This window comes from Eurypyga helias, unplaced genomic scaffold (genome assembly GCF_000690775.1).
Source record: "Eurypyga helias isolate BGI_N326 unplaced genomic scaffold, ASM69077v1 scaffold37510, whole genome shotgun sequence".
NCBI classification, from domain to species: Eukaryota; Metazoa; Chordata; class Aves; order Eurypygiformes; family Eurypygidae; genus Eurypyga; species Eurypyga helias.
This window is the reverse complement of record NW_010228491.1, coordinates 29,784-42,799: the sequence shown is the minus strand read 5'-3', so window position 1 is coordinate 42,799 and position 13,016 is coordinate 29,784. Positions and strand designations below refer to the sequence as shown.

Here is a 13,016-nt window from a genome sequence, read left to right as displayed (position 1 = left end):
TCCTCTGGACTCGCTCCAATTTGTCTTGCTTTCCGGAACCCGGTGTGCCCGCTTGAGAGAGCCACCCTGAGTCTTTCAAGGGACATGCTCTTCTCTGAGATGAAGCTGTAAGATGGAGTTTGTGCATCCACAACCTTACGTCTGGGGTCTTTTATCCTTTCAAATTCTGCCGCTGCGTAGCGGGAACAGAGAGATTGCATTTCACTTTGGAAGTACTGAGGGAAAGACCGAAGGAACTAGGGCTTCCTAGTTCATTGCCTGCATTCTGGGGTAGATCCTGGCGGCAAGGCATAGTGACGGGTCTTACTGAAGGTTATTAAATCTTATTGTTACAGTACTGCCATATTTTAATTTTAAAACACGTAACCATCCCTCTGGTGGAAGGTGTCCCTGCCCATGGCAGGAGGGTTGGAACTGGATGGTCTTTAAGGTCCCTTCCAACCCAAACCATTCTGTTCTGTTCCGGATGAGTCCAGCCTTCCTGCTCTTTCCTCCGGTGTCTTACTGCTGTAAACGTGGCCTTTCCCCCCTGGCTGGCAGACCCTCCCTTGTGCAAGCGTCAGTTCCTCTGCCCCCACGTCACATCAGTCCGGAGGCTGACAGAAACATCGGTCTGGGGTTCTGTATCCATGGTGCCTGTTTCAGTGCCCTTGTTACTGAAACGAGCCAACGTCCCTCTGCGATGCGTTCTGGAAGAGCTGTACTTTAAGCTGCAATCCAGAAGTTCCTGCTAAGCAAGCCTCGTGAATTTTGTGCTTCTTTACAGAGAGTTGCAGAGTTAAAAGGCGCAAAGCAGGCAGCCCCGGGTACAGCTGCAAGTGCAGCTGCTAGCACATCAGCTCATCCTGTCAAGAGAAAAACTGTTGACACAGAAAATGCAGAGTTAAAGAGACTAAAAGGTAAGGAGAGAAAAATACTTAGATTGTAGCTGTTTTACATCTTGAATGTTTTGTTATGTTTCGTATTGCTTTGGGGTTTTTTTTCCCCATGGAAGTGAGTGTGAATACACAAGACTGTTGAGTTAATGTCAGCCTGTTGCCCAGAGAAGCTGTGGATGCCCCGTCCCTGGAAGTGTTCAAGGCCAGGCTGGATGAGGCTTTGAGCAACCTGACGTAGTGGAAGGTGTCCCTGCCCATGGCAGGGGGGTTGGAACTAGATGGTCTTTAAGGGCCCCTTCCACCCAAACCAGTCTGTGATTCAGAAAAAGGAAAAAGTCAGTCTTTCTGTTTCTCTGTGAGTTTGCTGAATAGAAGAAAACTGCCATTTTGGTAGTTTACCTAGTTTTCTTCTCGGTTGTTGGGCTCAGTGAGGTCATGTGGCTGCGGGCTTGGTCAAAACAGAACCAGAACCAGGGTAAGTTAAACAGCAGCAGCACTTGCTCAGAAGTGGTGTTACTCCTTTTCAGTGGGATCAAGCCACTGGATTACCACAAATCACGTGTGAAAGTTCACGCTAAAAGCAAGACAGTTTAATTTTTTCCCCCTTGGTGGCACTGAACATGCCAGTTTATAAAATATAGAAAATGTGCATTTGTGGACTTACTGCTTTAGTAAGACATGCTGTGAGTGATATTTCTTTTGAAAGTACGGGTTGTAAGAAGTAACTCTTGGCTGTTATACAGGTACAGACGAAAAGCCACATACGTGTACGTCTGGGTAAGTAGGTTTTTATTAGGTATGGGGTTTTTTGTAACTCCTCCAACTGTTACGTTCTCTCCCTGCTTTTTCCTCATCGCTCCTTCACCGCCAAGGGTAGAAGTTCAGAGAACCAGCAGGTCCCTGCTTCTGCGCATTTTCTAGCATGGGTGTATATTCCTGAACATGGCAGTGTAGACGATAAAGTCATGGTATTGACTCCAGAGTCTGTGACAAAACAGGAATTGTCTTACTGCCGCTCTCAGAGTTTTAAGGAATAATTTGTGTTGCTATTATGCAGTTTGCTAGAATGAAAGTAGCTAGATTGTGGCATGCCTTCCACTCTAAGCGCTGGCATACTGCAGTGAGGCGGGAGGGTGAAATGAAGAGTTTTTAAACGTACATTTAAATGACATTTTAAGGGCCTGTAGTGACAGGACAAGGGATGACAGATTTAAATTGAAAGTGGGGAGGTTTAGATTGGATATCAGGATGAAGTTCTTCATGGAGAGGGTGGTGAGGCACTGGAACAGGTTGCCCAGAGAAGCTGTGGATGCCCCATCCCTGGAAGTGTTCAAGGCCAGGCTGGATGAGGCTTTGAGCAACCTGGTCTAGTGGAAGGTGTCCCTGCCCATGGCAGGGGGGTTGGAACCAGCTGATCTTTAAGTCTCCTTCCAACCCAAACCGTTCTGTGATTTTATGATATTTATTCACAAAAACTGCTAACGTGCCATCAACAGATCTTTGTTAAGATGTTTTTGTCACTGAAAATTCATGTAAATGGGCATCTTACAGTTCAACTTCCATAAATAGAGGAGTGTATTTGACTTCAGGGGATGTGCCTCCAGGGTTTTCTGACGGTATTTGGATGTCTTTGTGGGCTGGGCAGATGTCACATGAGGCCCGCAGGTCTCTTGCGCGCTTCTTGGCTGTGAAAGGATCATTATTACCTTGCACAGATATTACACGCTGCTGTCTCGACGCCAGAAGACACTTGTGGAAATTCTGAGTGTGTGTGTGCAAACTCGAGAGGTTTGTTCGCTACCGAACTGACTGGTGGGGGCATTTTGAAATACAGCCTGGAAAATCGTTTGGCTTGGAGGCCTGCAGCTGTCCTAACCGCGTGTGGCTGAGCCTGCCTGGCCCTGCCCAGCCGCAGTGGGTACCCAGCAATAAGTAGCTGTGTTTGTACAGGAGGGTTACCAAGGCTGACGAGGCGTCAGTGTGACCCGTGAGCTCTGTGTTCGGTGTGTTCGCAGCAGGCGTAGAGATGCAGGTAACTCTGCGTGCCGGAACAGCTGCCCTTCCTCCAAACGCCCTCTGTCCCGGGATGTTTACGTTCTTGTTTTCCATCGTGAATGTTCAGGCACAAAAATGGAACCGCCTTTTCAGGATTAACCCCGTCATTCCCGGGGCACTTCCAAGAAAAGCCGCGCGTGTGCGCTGTCCTCGGACGGCGGTTACGTCCGTGCCTGCGCAGGTTAGGGTGTGGCACGGTGCCAGAAGATGGCATTGCTCGCAGGCTGTGGGTGCTGTGCTGCAACAGATTGTTGTGACCTCTGAGACAGTTACGCTCTGTCTTCTTTACTAGGCTACCAGCAGATTTTTTTGATGAAACGAAGCAAGAGAGTGCAAAGGAACAGCTTCCAAAAGGCTCAGGTCCCAGTTTATTGTCAGGATATTACGATGATGACGATGACGACGACGAGGAGGAGGAACAAGATCAATCAAACAGATCTGGGGTTACGCATAAAGCTGAAATTCCACCTCCAGCTCAAGACGTGAAAGCTGATGCTCTGCCTGCAGGTAATGATGGCTGCAATGGGAAGTGATTCCATAAGGAGAAGCTGTGTTTTAACCCGTGATGGAAGGGGTTTAATTTATTTTTCTAATTACTACTATTAGCTGGTTAGGGGAAAAATTACTACTATTAGCTGGTTAGGGCATGGAAGTAGAGAAAGGTGATCCCTTCCCAGTTTGTTACTGCCTGGAGGTTTCTTTGGTTTTATTTTCTGATTATTTAAGGCCATCACGTGACACGATGTCTGGCTGTTCTTCCCTTGATTCAGTAAGGTGGTAACTGCAATTCCTGTCTGGTCAGAACTTTGTAAAGAAGCTTGAAAAGTTCCTTTTGCTCATGGGCTTCTGCCCTTTCTTACAGACTTCTTTGACAGCAAAACGACAGCTGCTCCTATAGTTTCCCATTCGGGATCCATACAGAAAGCAGAGGTACAAGAGAAGATAGTGGAAAGGTAAGCAGTCAGGTACGGATGAACTGGGGAATCGTCAGTAAACCTTACCTTCCCAGGAAACAGAGGCTGCGATCACTTAGCAATGTGTCACGTTGTTAACCTGTGTTTGTACGTCAGCATCTAGCGGGATTTCTGACAGGGATTTCCCACCCCAAGGGCAGGGTAAGAGGTGGAGCCATGCCTCAGTGTGTCTGTTAGAGATCTCTCTGCAGTTCGTAACATGGGGTGCTTGAGAAGCCTCGTGTCGACCACTGCTTTCCCCTGTGGAAAGAAAACCGTGTGCTTGTTCTGTAGCAACGGTTCAGCGCACTGGGGTGCTTTTTTAGACGGTGCTGTCAAAACGTTTGGCTGCTCAGCACGCGGGAAAGAACAGTTTAAGAAGCCCAAGCTTCTGTTTTGACAGTGAGGTTCAAACCTGTCTGTGCAGTTCCTGGTAAGCTAGGTAAGACCAAGAACCTGGTGGTTGATGATTGTAGGTGACACTTGGGGTGTGAAAGAGCTTGCTTCATTTCTAGGTCCTTTTATAGAAGATTATGGGGTTTATTCTTTACTGTTTCTAACTCTACAAGAAAGCAGGATGTAAAGTGTTAACGTGGGCTAACAGTAATCAAACGTTCCAGGAAAGAAAACACTGCTGAAGCTTTGCCAGAAGGTTTCTTCGATGATCCCGAAGTGGACGCAAAAGTAAGTGAACTGCTTGTTTTACGCTGCTGGTTTTATTTCTGCCACTTGCAATGGTGCTTTTCCAGGTAATCAGTCACGCCAGAAAACTACTGAGCTGTTTTGATCCATATTAATTGGAATACGTGTAAAGGGGCAGAGTTGGGGCAGGAAGAGCTTGTGAAAGCGTCTCTCGGGGTGTATTTTTGATTGTGGTGCCTTTATGGCTCCTAAACAGTGTTACTTGTTGGCTGAAACGCCGGACTGGGGTTTGGAAAACCCACCCATTACTTTTAATTCTGTGTCACCCCGGGAAAAGTGTTTCATTGAATTTGTAGATCCCATTCTGCCTCTGAATTGAGGATATAAAGATAGTTGCAGAGTTCCCAACACCCTTCGAGAGATCGTGTTGAAAAGCGTTAGGAGTTTCTATGTAACTGAGACCGTGCATCCTGTGAGAATGAAAATAGGTGGGTTATGGCATTCTCTGTGATCCCGAGTACTGGCTTTCTCCAAAAAATCACAACTAAAAAATCTGAGAATTTCCTTCACCTCGCACAGTACCAGATGATTTGATGACCAAAATAAACACCGAGACCTGAAATACAAAGCTGCTTTTTTTTTCCCTGCCAAATTTACCACAGATTGGATGACTTCCTGCTTTCTTGTCAAAGTAACAGTGTTGTAGGCTGAAAGTCTTTTGGAATGGTTTGGGTTGGAATGGAGCTTAAAGACCATCTAGTTCCAACCCCTCTGCCATGGGCAGGGACACCTTCCACTAGACCAGGTTGCTCAAAGCCTCATCCAGCCTGGCCTTGAACACTTCCAGGGATGGGGCATCCACAGCTTCTCTGGGCAACCTGTTCCAGTGCCTCACCACCCTCTCCATGAAGAACTTCTTCCTGATCTCTAATCTAATTTACAAGTGGATACCTGTTCCAATAAGCTCCTCCTTGAGCTGCTTGCAGGTGCTCTTCTTTTTAATCGGCCCTTTCTAAGCTCAGCTGATGTGCAAGGGAAGGGAAGTGTTTGTGATGTCACTGTTGTGATGGCTGCAGGGATCCTGTGCTGGAATCCAAACTAATTTCTTTCGGAATTAACAGAGAGCTCTTCGGAAAGGAGATTGTGGGCTTGAAAAATGTTGGTTCTTTACATCAGGAGTTTACAAAGCATATAAATTCTGGATTAGATAAATATTGCAAGGAAAAATAGGATTTTTAGTGTTTAAATTTATTGTAAGAAATACAAATAGTTATGGGTTAGTTACAAAAGACAACCACGGTGCGTAGCAACACAGTACGTACACGCATGACAGAAATAATCACGGAACAGAACGATGAAACTATGACTCTTTATTGCTTCCCAGCACGTAGTTTGCTTGGAAGCTTCTAACTTATTCTATAAACGTAATTCACACTACTGGTTTTTTGTGTCGTCGTTCGGGAACAAAACGTACCAAGCTGTCGTCTTTACCACGATGATGATGGAGGCGTTACCAAGAGAGAGGAACGAATAAGGGAAAAATAAAAGTAGTGACGTGAATGACTCTGTTCAACCTCCTCGGTTCTCCTAGCTAGGGCATTTCCACCCGGTCCAGAGCCAGGCACAGTCGTCCGTCGCCTAACCCCTGTTAGTGCCACGGCTTCCGCTCCCGAATGGCGGAAGCCTTGGTTGCGCTGGCAGATGATCCCATCTGCTTGCGGTAAAAGCAGGGTCTGGGTTCGATCGCCACCGCGGTGGCAGACCTTGCGAGCGTTCTGACAGCTGCCGCTCTTCGGTCGTCCTGCCTCGGTAGTTAAAGCCGACAGCCACGGGAGAAAACGGCTTGGCGCGTGGCTGAAACGGGTGGGTGGGCGGCTGTACTGGTTCTGCTGTCGGCCAGCGCAGCTGGACTGGGCCTGAACCGCAGTCGGACTGTCCAACGCCGGTCGGCCCGGCGACCGAGTCACCCGATGCATTACGTTAGGCCAGAGGCAGGTCACGCGCTGCGTTTTGGCTGGTGGGACAGGGGCTGTACGCTGCCAAGCAGGCAGCTCGCCGGTGAATGCAGAAGTCGCCGCCTGCCGCCGTGAAATCACAGACCGTCGCTGTAACAGGCTTAGCTGCTGCTCTTAACCCAGACGTTCCGCGCCACCCGTTTGCAGCCAGTTACTCTTTAACGCTGCAGTCGAGGACGTTGTTTCAACCCAGGAGTAGTCGGGTATTTTTCTTTATTCCCCCCCTCCAAAACGGCTGCGCGCTCCGAGTTTGTACGTGTCGCCTAAAGTGGAGCACGCTGGGAGCACTATGTAATCCACCCCCTTTCTCTCACTGTTTCACGGATGGAAGAGCCTGGCGTGTCATTTTTTTTCCCCATGTCCCTTTAGGTGCGAAAAGTTGATGCTCCAAAGGATCAGATGGACAAAGAATGGGATGAGTTTCAGAAGGCGATGCGACAGGTCAACACAGTAAGTAACGGAATCTATTTTTATTGGCTCTAGATACTCTACACAATACGGCAAACAACAGTTTCATGCAGCTCTGCAGAACGACTGACGTCGGCGCCGTCAGTTGCTCGTTGCAATGCAGTGCGTGGGTAAACGCACTTTATAAATGAGCAAAGGGTTCCTTCTGTCTTCCACTTACGGGAAAAGAAGCTGAAAAAGCTTTTGGTCAGCATCCGCTCGCCGGGACCTATCTAGTTACGTTGGATAAACTGCATTTAAATGAGTCGGATGAGACATATTCCTGTTTTAACCTTGAAAAACCCAGTAACACGCCACCTGTCTTGTCTGTCCTTTCCAAAAGGATCGACGAAGTTCAGGTAACCTGGGCTTTGTGGGTGATTTAAATGTACTGGAAAGGAACCCCAAAATCTGGGTGAGTGATTTAAATGTACTGGAAAGGAACCCCAAAATCTGGGCGAGTGACAGAAGCTTTTGTGTGCGAGAGACAGAAGTTGGCCACAATTCTTCCGTACTTCCATCTTTTGCTGCTCAGTGTTGCTTGGAAAGTCTTCCCGGAGCAGGTTTTTACCTGCCCTCTTGCACAGCGTAGAACCGTCCCTAAAGATACCCAGTTCCCCGTCTTCCCTCAGAGCATCTGCTAGGGTTTTTTTACATTTTAATTAATTGCTCGTAGGAGAGCTGCTAGGACAAGTGGCGCACAAGAATTTCTCGTTGCTCATTTTAAAGTGGTCAGCACGATGAACAGAGCGAGCGTTCGTACAAAAGCAGTGGTGGATACGTTTTGCTAGCGTTAGCCATTCCGATAACTCTTCAGCTTAGAGGGAATCTTCTCAGTTACGCGTGGACCATGGATTGCATAGCATCTCCCAGACATTCAGATTTGAGAAAATATATGCTGAAAAAAATAACAGGTTAGAAACACTTCGGGATCGAGAGGGAATATTTAACCGATACTCTCAAATAAGCTCGTGTCGTTAAGTCCCGAGCACGGGGAATACAGCTCCTGTTTCAGCCTCAGACTTTGGATGCGCGTGGTTTGTCTACGCTCAAATAGTAGAGTGCTGAGAAAATTTGAAAGGTTAACCCCAAAGCAGCCAAACTACTTTTAGTTTGTTTGGTTTTTTTTTTTAAAAAAAACCCACATTTTTCATTTCAAATTAAACCAGATCAGGGTGGTTTGGTTTTTTTGGTATTTGCCTCCAGAGTCTTTTGTGCAGGTGGGAGTAGGTGTGCAGGAGACTGACATTGACTTGAGGTAGAGGGGAAGAAGGGAAGAGACAGACATCAAAAAGGAACAACAGTGGAGTTCAGGATGAAGGTGAATTTTCTTAGGGCTTTTCTGGTTTAGATTTCAGAAGCAATAGTGGCGGAAGAGGATGAGGAGGGACGACTCGATCGTCAGATTGGAGAAATTGACGAGCAGATGTAAGTAGATCAATTTTTCCTCAAACTTTCTGTTCTCCAGCAGTAAGGGATCGCTATTGACTACAGTGATTAAACCCATTCGCCATCTTAATCTTCTGTGATACTACCTGTGGTTAATCAGCGAGATATGCGAAAGAGAGAGTGCCTCAAAGTGCAGAAGGATACCTGATAAAAACATTACTTCTGGTGCAAAGTTATGTAACCGCTTGTGGAGGGAAAGCGCTAGAACCACGGAAAACATAGCAAGCAGGCACGGGCAAAATAAAGCAACGGAAAGCAAATTTTTGGAACAAACTGTCCCCCTTCCCCCCGTCAGACGTCCTGGTTTGCGCCGCTCTGCGAACTCCGACCGACGCAGAGTTTACGCGAAGGTGTTGCAAAGGCCGAGGCCGGCTGTTGTGCGCCGCGGTTTAAATACCGCGCTCTGCGCTGTGACCCTCCCTCCGCTGTGCCCGAAGAGCCCTGTCCGGTGACTGGCTCTCCTCCCTCCTGACACCAGCCTGCTTGCAGGCTTCGCAGAACGAGGCGCTTCCTTTCCCGGCGCGGGCTTTCCCGCCCCGTTTGGGTGACGGGGGAGGCGCAGCTGTCGGCCAAGCTTTACTCTGAACTCTGAGCCAGCCGAGACGCAGCTTAGTGGAACAGGTCGTTGCCGCTCCGCGCGTCGGTTAACAGCCGTTACGGCAGCGCTAGAGAAAGACGAACCCTGATTTTAATGAACCCTGCGGCAAAAAGGAGACCCTAAAAATGAAAGTGACCCTAGAAACGAGAGCGACGCTTAAGCCACCTGGGCAGATGTACATGCCTGTAATAACGGTAACGTTGGGTTCAGACCGAGCTTTGGTAGCACGGGGGGTGTCCTTTGACAGTGTTCCTGCGGTTCTGGAAGGGGCTTGAGCTAGACCTGGCTGTCTCGGAGCATTACTCTTCCGTAGTTTTGTTGTCTGAGTGCATCTGAATGCAGGCCGTTTGGAATTAAATCCCAGGTCAGATGAATTCCGGTGGCATTCGTGTATCCCTTAGTCTTCAAACCTTCAGCTGTCGGTGCCTGTAAATCACAGCGGGTGTGCAAGGGGGAACGGCATCCAGCTAACAATCTTCCCTGGTTGACTCTTGTTAGCAAGAAAGAAGCAAAGGTGTATTTAGGGTCAGGGGGATGCTGCTTGGCATTTTCGACTAAACACTGCGTTGAAATGGATCGAGTCATTGTCACGAAACGTACTTGGAGGACAGAACTGTGTTGACTGCGCCTCTCCTCGGGTCTGCCTCCACCCGATTAGCGCGGAGAACGTGCCTGAGCATATTGAAAGCTGATTTGGTAACTGACGGGAAGCAGCCCAGTTTGTTCTTGTACAGAGCTGGAGAAGCAAAAATCCAGGTAATGACGAAAGGCCGCAAGCGTTAACAGCTGGTTTGCTTTTCCACAGTGAGTGTTACCGCCGTGTTGAGCTCTTGCGTAACCGCCAGGAACTGATGAAGGAGAAGTTAAAGGAAGCCATGAGACGGAGAGCAACCCAAGAGAAAGAGGAGGAGGCTGTGGGTAGCGAAGATGAGGAAGAACTGCAGGATTTGCTGTCTCAGGACTGGCGGGTGAAAGGGACTTTGTTGTAGCACTTCTGCAACGTGGTCGATGTTCCCGTTACCTGCGATGTTGCTTCCATTCCTAGAAGTGAGGTGCTTTTGCTAAATACCGATTTAAAGAGGATCGTGAGGTGGTGAAGAGCCAAGCGTATTCAAAACAAAAATCGTCCCTCTAGATCCGCAATGGTGTGTTACCTGCTGTAAAAAATGTATATTGCAAACCTTTTACAATACTGAATGTACCTTTCCTATTAAAATTGTTGGTTTCCTACTGAGGTATTTTAATGGGATCAGTAAGTAACTGAAGACTCTCCAGGGTTTTGGAAGCATTAGCTGTATCTGGTGATTTTGAGGCCTAGATGTAAAGGGACTAACGAAAGTGAATGTGTGGAGTTTTCCCAGACTGGTGGGGTTAGGGAAAGGAAAATCTTATGTATTTATGTTATCTCAAAATTTACAAGTGCTCATCTGTCCACCGCCCCAGCTCCCAATAAAACACATACTTTTTTTCCAGGATCCGTTAGGCTTTCTGTGCGTATGCAAGGGCCGGGCTGGGAGGTACTGAGCCTCGGCTTCTCCGCGGTGCTCTGCGCGCTCAGTGCTGTGCCCCGGGCAGGGCCTGAATGGTTTTCGTTGCAGGGTCTCGTTTCGCTCAGCGCGGCCTCGGGGCGGCGCACCCCTCCTTTCTTGACCCAGAGGGATGCGAGCGCAGCGCTTACGCATTTGCGCGGCCAGACGGAAGGGCGACCAACCGCTGGAGAGGAAGGCGCTGGGCGCCGGTGAGGTAAAACGGTTCGTCCAGCTGCGGATCCCGCCGGTCGTCCTGCGACAGGTACTGCCTTGGGCACAGGGAGCGTCCGAAACCCGTCTCTGTTCTGCTAAACACAGATGGGAGTTGAAGCGAGAGCCGTCAAAGCTGGCAAGACCGGGGCACGGAGAGCAGAGCTACCCTGAGCTTTGGTAAGTGTCTGTTTTTTATGAAGTGTGGTTTTTTTTTTTTACTTCTGCAAATCCTAACGCGTTTAAAATTTGCTGAGGGCTTTTGGGAAAAAAACCCCAGGTGGTTCAGTTTTTATCGGAAAGTAAAAGTTGTGAAGGAACAGCTTAACAGTTTCCTAAAGATTCCAGCTTTAAAACAACTTAGTGAGGTTTAAAAGGGAGAAAACGAGCTTGGTCCTGGTGAGAGGATTTGGGGTACTTGCCTTGAAGGTGCTGACGACCCAAGCCGTAAGGAGAGACGCTGTAGCTGGAGGTTCGATCTGCCCGTTTGGGAAGAAGGACTTGAAACCATGGGAGCCCTTTCCGTAGAGCGAGAGCCTTTCTGACCGCTCCTGGTTTCCGCGATCCTGGGGTTCAGCTCTCCGTCAAGCCGTCAGTACCCAGGCAGCGGTCCGTAGCAGTTCGGCGCATCCGTTTGTTCCCGCTCAGGCGTGCCGTCTCCCAGCCGTTGTTTTTCGGCAGCGTTCATCGCCGGAAGCGTGAGCGGCCGTTACCGCCGACACATCTGACACCATGCTGCGGTGCTGTCGCTGAGACGGCAGCGCTGGGAGAGTGCTGAAATGCAGAGAGGGCGTTGAGACACGTGAATGTTTCGGCAGGCTGGAAAACGACTTAGGCCAATGCGGAGATTAAGATTTCCTTCTGTAGCGGGAAAGGTTTGAGCATCAGGGTGTGCGATGCCTGTCGTGCTGTAGTGAAACGTTCCGGGATCCGTTTATCGCTATAAAGAGAACTTCCAGCCGAGGGGGTGGACGGACAAGGTCTTTTCCAAACCAAGAGTTTCCCGCAGCTTCACCCCGGGAAGAACTAAGCTGAGGTTCCCGCTGTTCGGCGTGGCCTGGCGTTCCACTCGCTCAGCAGAGCCTTCTGTCTGGGTAACGCGGAACTTGAGAACCACCCTCTGCGTCTGCCTTCCCGTCGGAGAAAGCGATGTGACCGCAGGTGCGCCGAAGGCACGCTGAGCCCCACAGACACGCATGTTCTTATGGGCTAACAGTGCTAATCACCGGGTTTATAACATTCCCCTTTTGCACCTGTAACTTCCGTGTTGTACGTGGATCTGCAAATCACAGTTCCAACTGCAGATAAAGAGGAAGGGAACTGGGCACCGGAACGGCTCAGCTGGTTTAGTGCAGCGGCCCTCCCCTTCCGAGATCTCTGGTGGTAAGCAGCTAACAGCACCGCGTTCAGTGACAGCGGAGGGAGCTTGTACGCTCAGATCCAGACCAGTGCAGCCCATTTCAGTTATCAGGAACCGACGATGGGCACAAACACACCGCATCACCCATCACTGTTCGTTATCCTCGCATAACTTCTACGGAAACAGTAAAGGCGCTGGACCAGCCCGCTGGACAGCACTGGTCCCTCCTGGATGTTGCTTGTTTTAAGAACTGATGTGTTTTCCCTTCGCAGGTGCACAAGCAGCGCTGCACCCGAGTTTTACGCAGCTTCCTGCGTGCCACTGCACGTCTCTCCGCCACCTCAAACAGCTTCGAGGGAGCTTTGCCAGGAAGACAGGGGCGGCTCGCTGTACCCTACGTTGACCGCTGGTGGATGTGTACTGCTGTGTCAGCAAGGCAGGAAGTCATCCCACCTCTTAGCCAGGAAAGTCGCGTGGCTGGAAGGGAGAGGGGGGAATTATCCCACCCCTACTGAACAGCCAAGCGAATTTATCGAGGTAAATGACGTCCAGTGTCTTAGAAAAACATAGGCATAATTAATTCATGGTTTTAAGTCTGGTCTCAGTTTTGAAAAACAATTGTATGACTCTCTGATGAGCTATTCAGCTAGATAATTAACCACAGCAAATTATTATTTTATAAGATAGGTGCTTCCCTAATTTCTTCCTAACTTTTTTTGAATCTATTTTTAAACAATAAAGATGAAATCAGTCCTAATAACTAGCTCTGTCCACAGCCCCCATTAAAAATGAAGGGTTTTTTTCCGCTGACACAGTGCAATTTGGAAGAATATATCAATGCTCTGATCTCCAGTAGGTCTAGAGAACTGAAGGATCAGGA

The 13,016-nt window shown here is 48.8% G+C and overlaps 1 protein-coding gene across 1 annotated transcript; it reads left to right on the top strand.

Annotated features, from left to right (window-relative positions):
• Positions 1-766: 766 nt before the first annotated feature.
• Positions 767-10,026, top strand: ZNF830 (zinc finger protein 830; the record flags this gene model as incomplete). Its single annotated transcript, XM_010159377.1, has 8 exons — positions 767-899; positions 1,622-1,655; positions 3,226-3,440; positions 3,796-3,886; positions 4,507-4,570; positions 6,913-6,993; positions 8,342-8,418; positions 9,843-10,026. Coding segments are annotated over 8 exons (879 nt in total), but the record flags the coding sequence as incomplete, so codon positions are not given.
• Between the last annotated feature and the right edge of the window lie 2,990 nt (positions 10,027-13,016).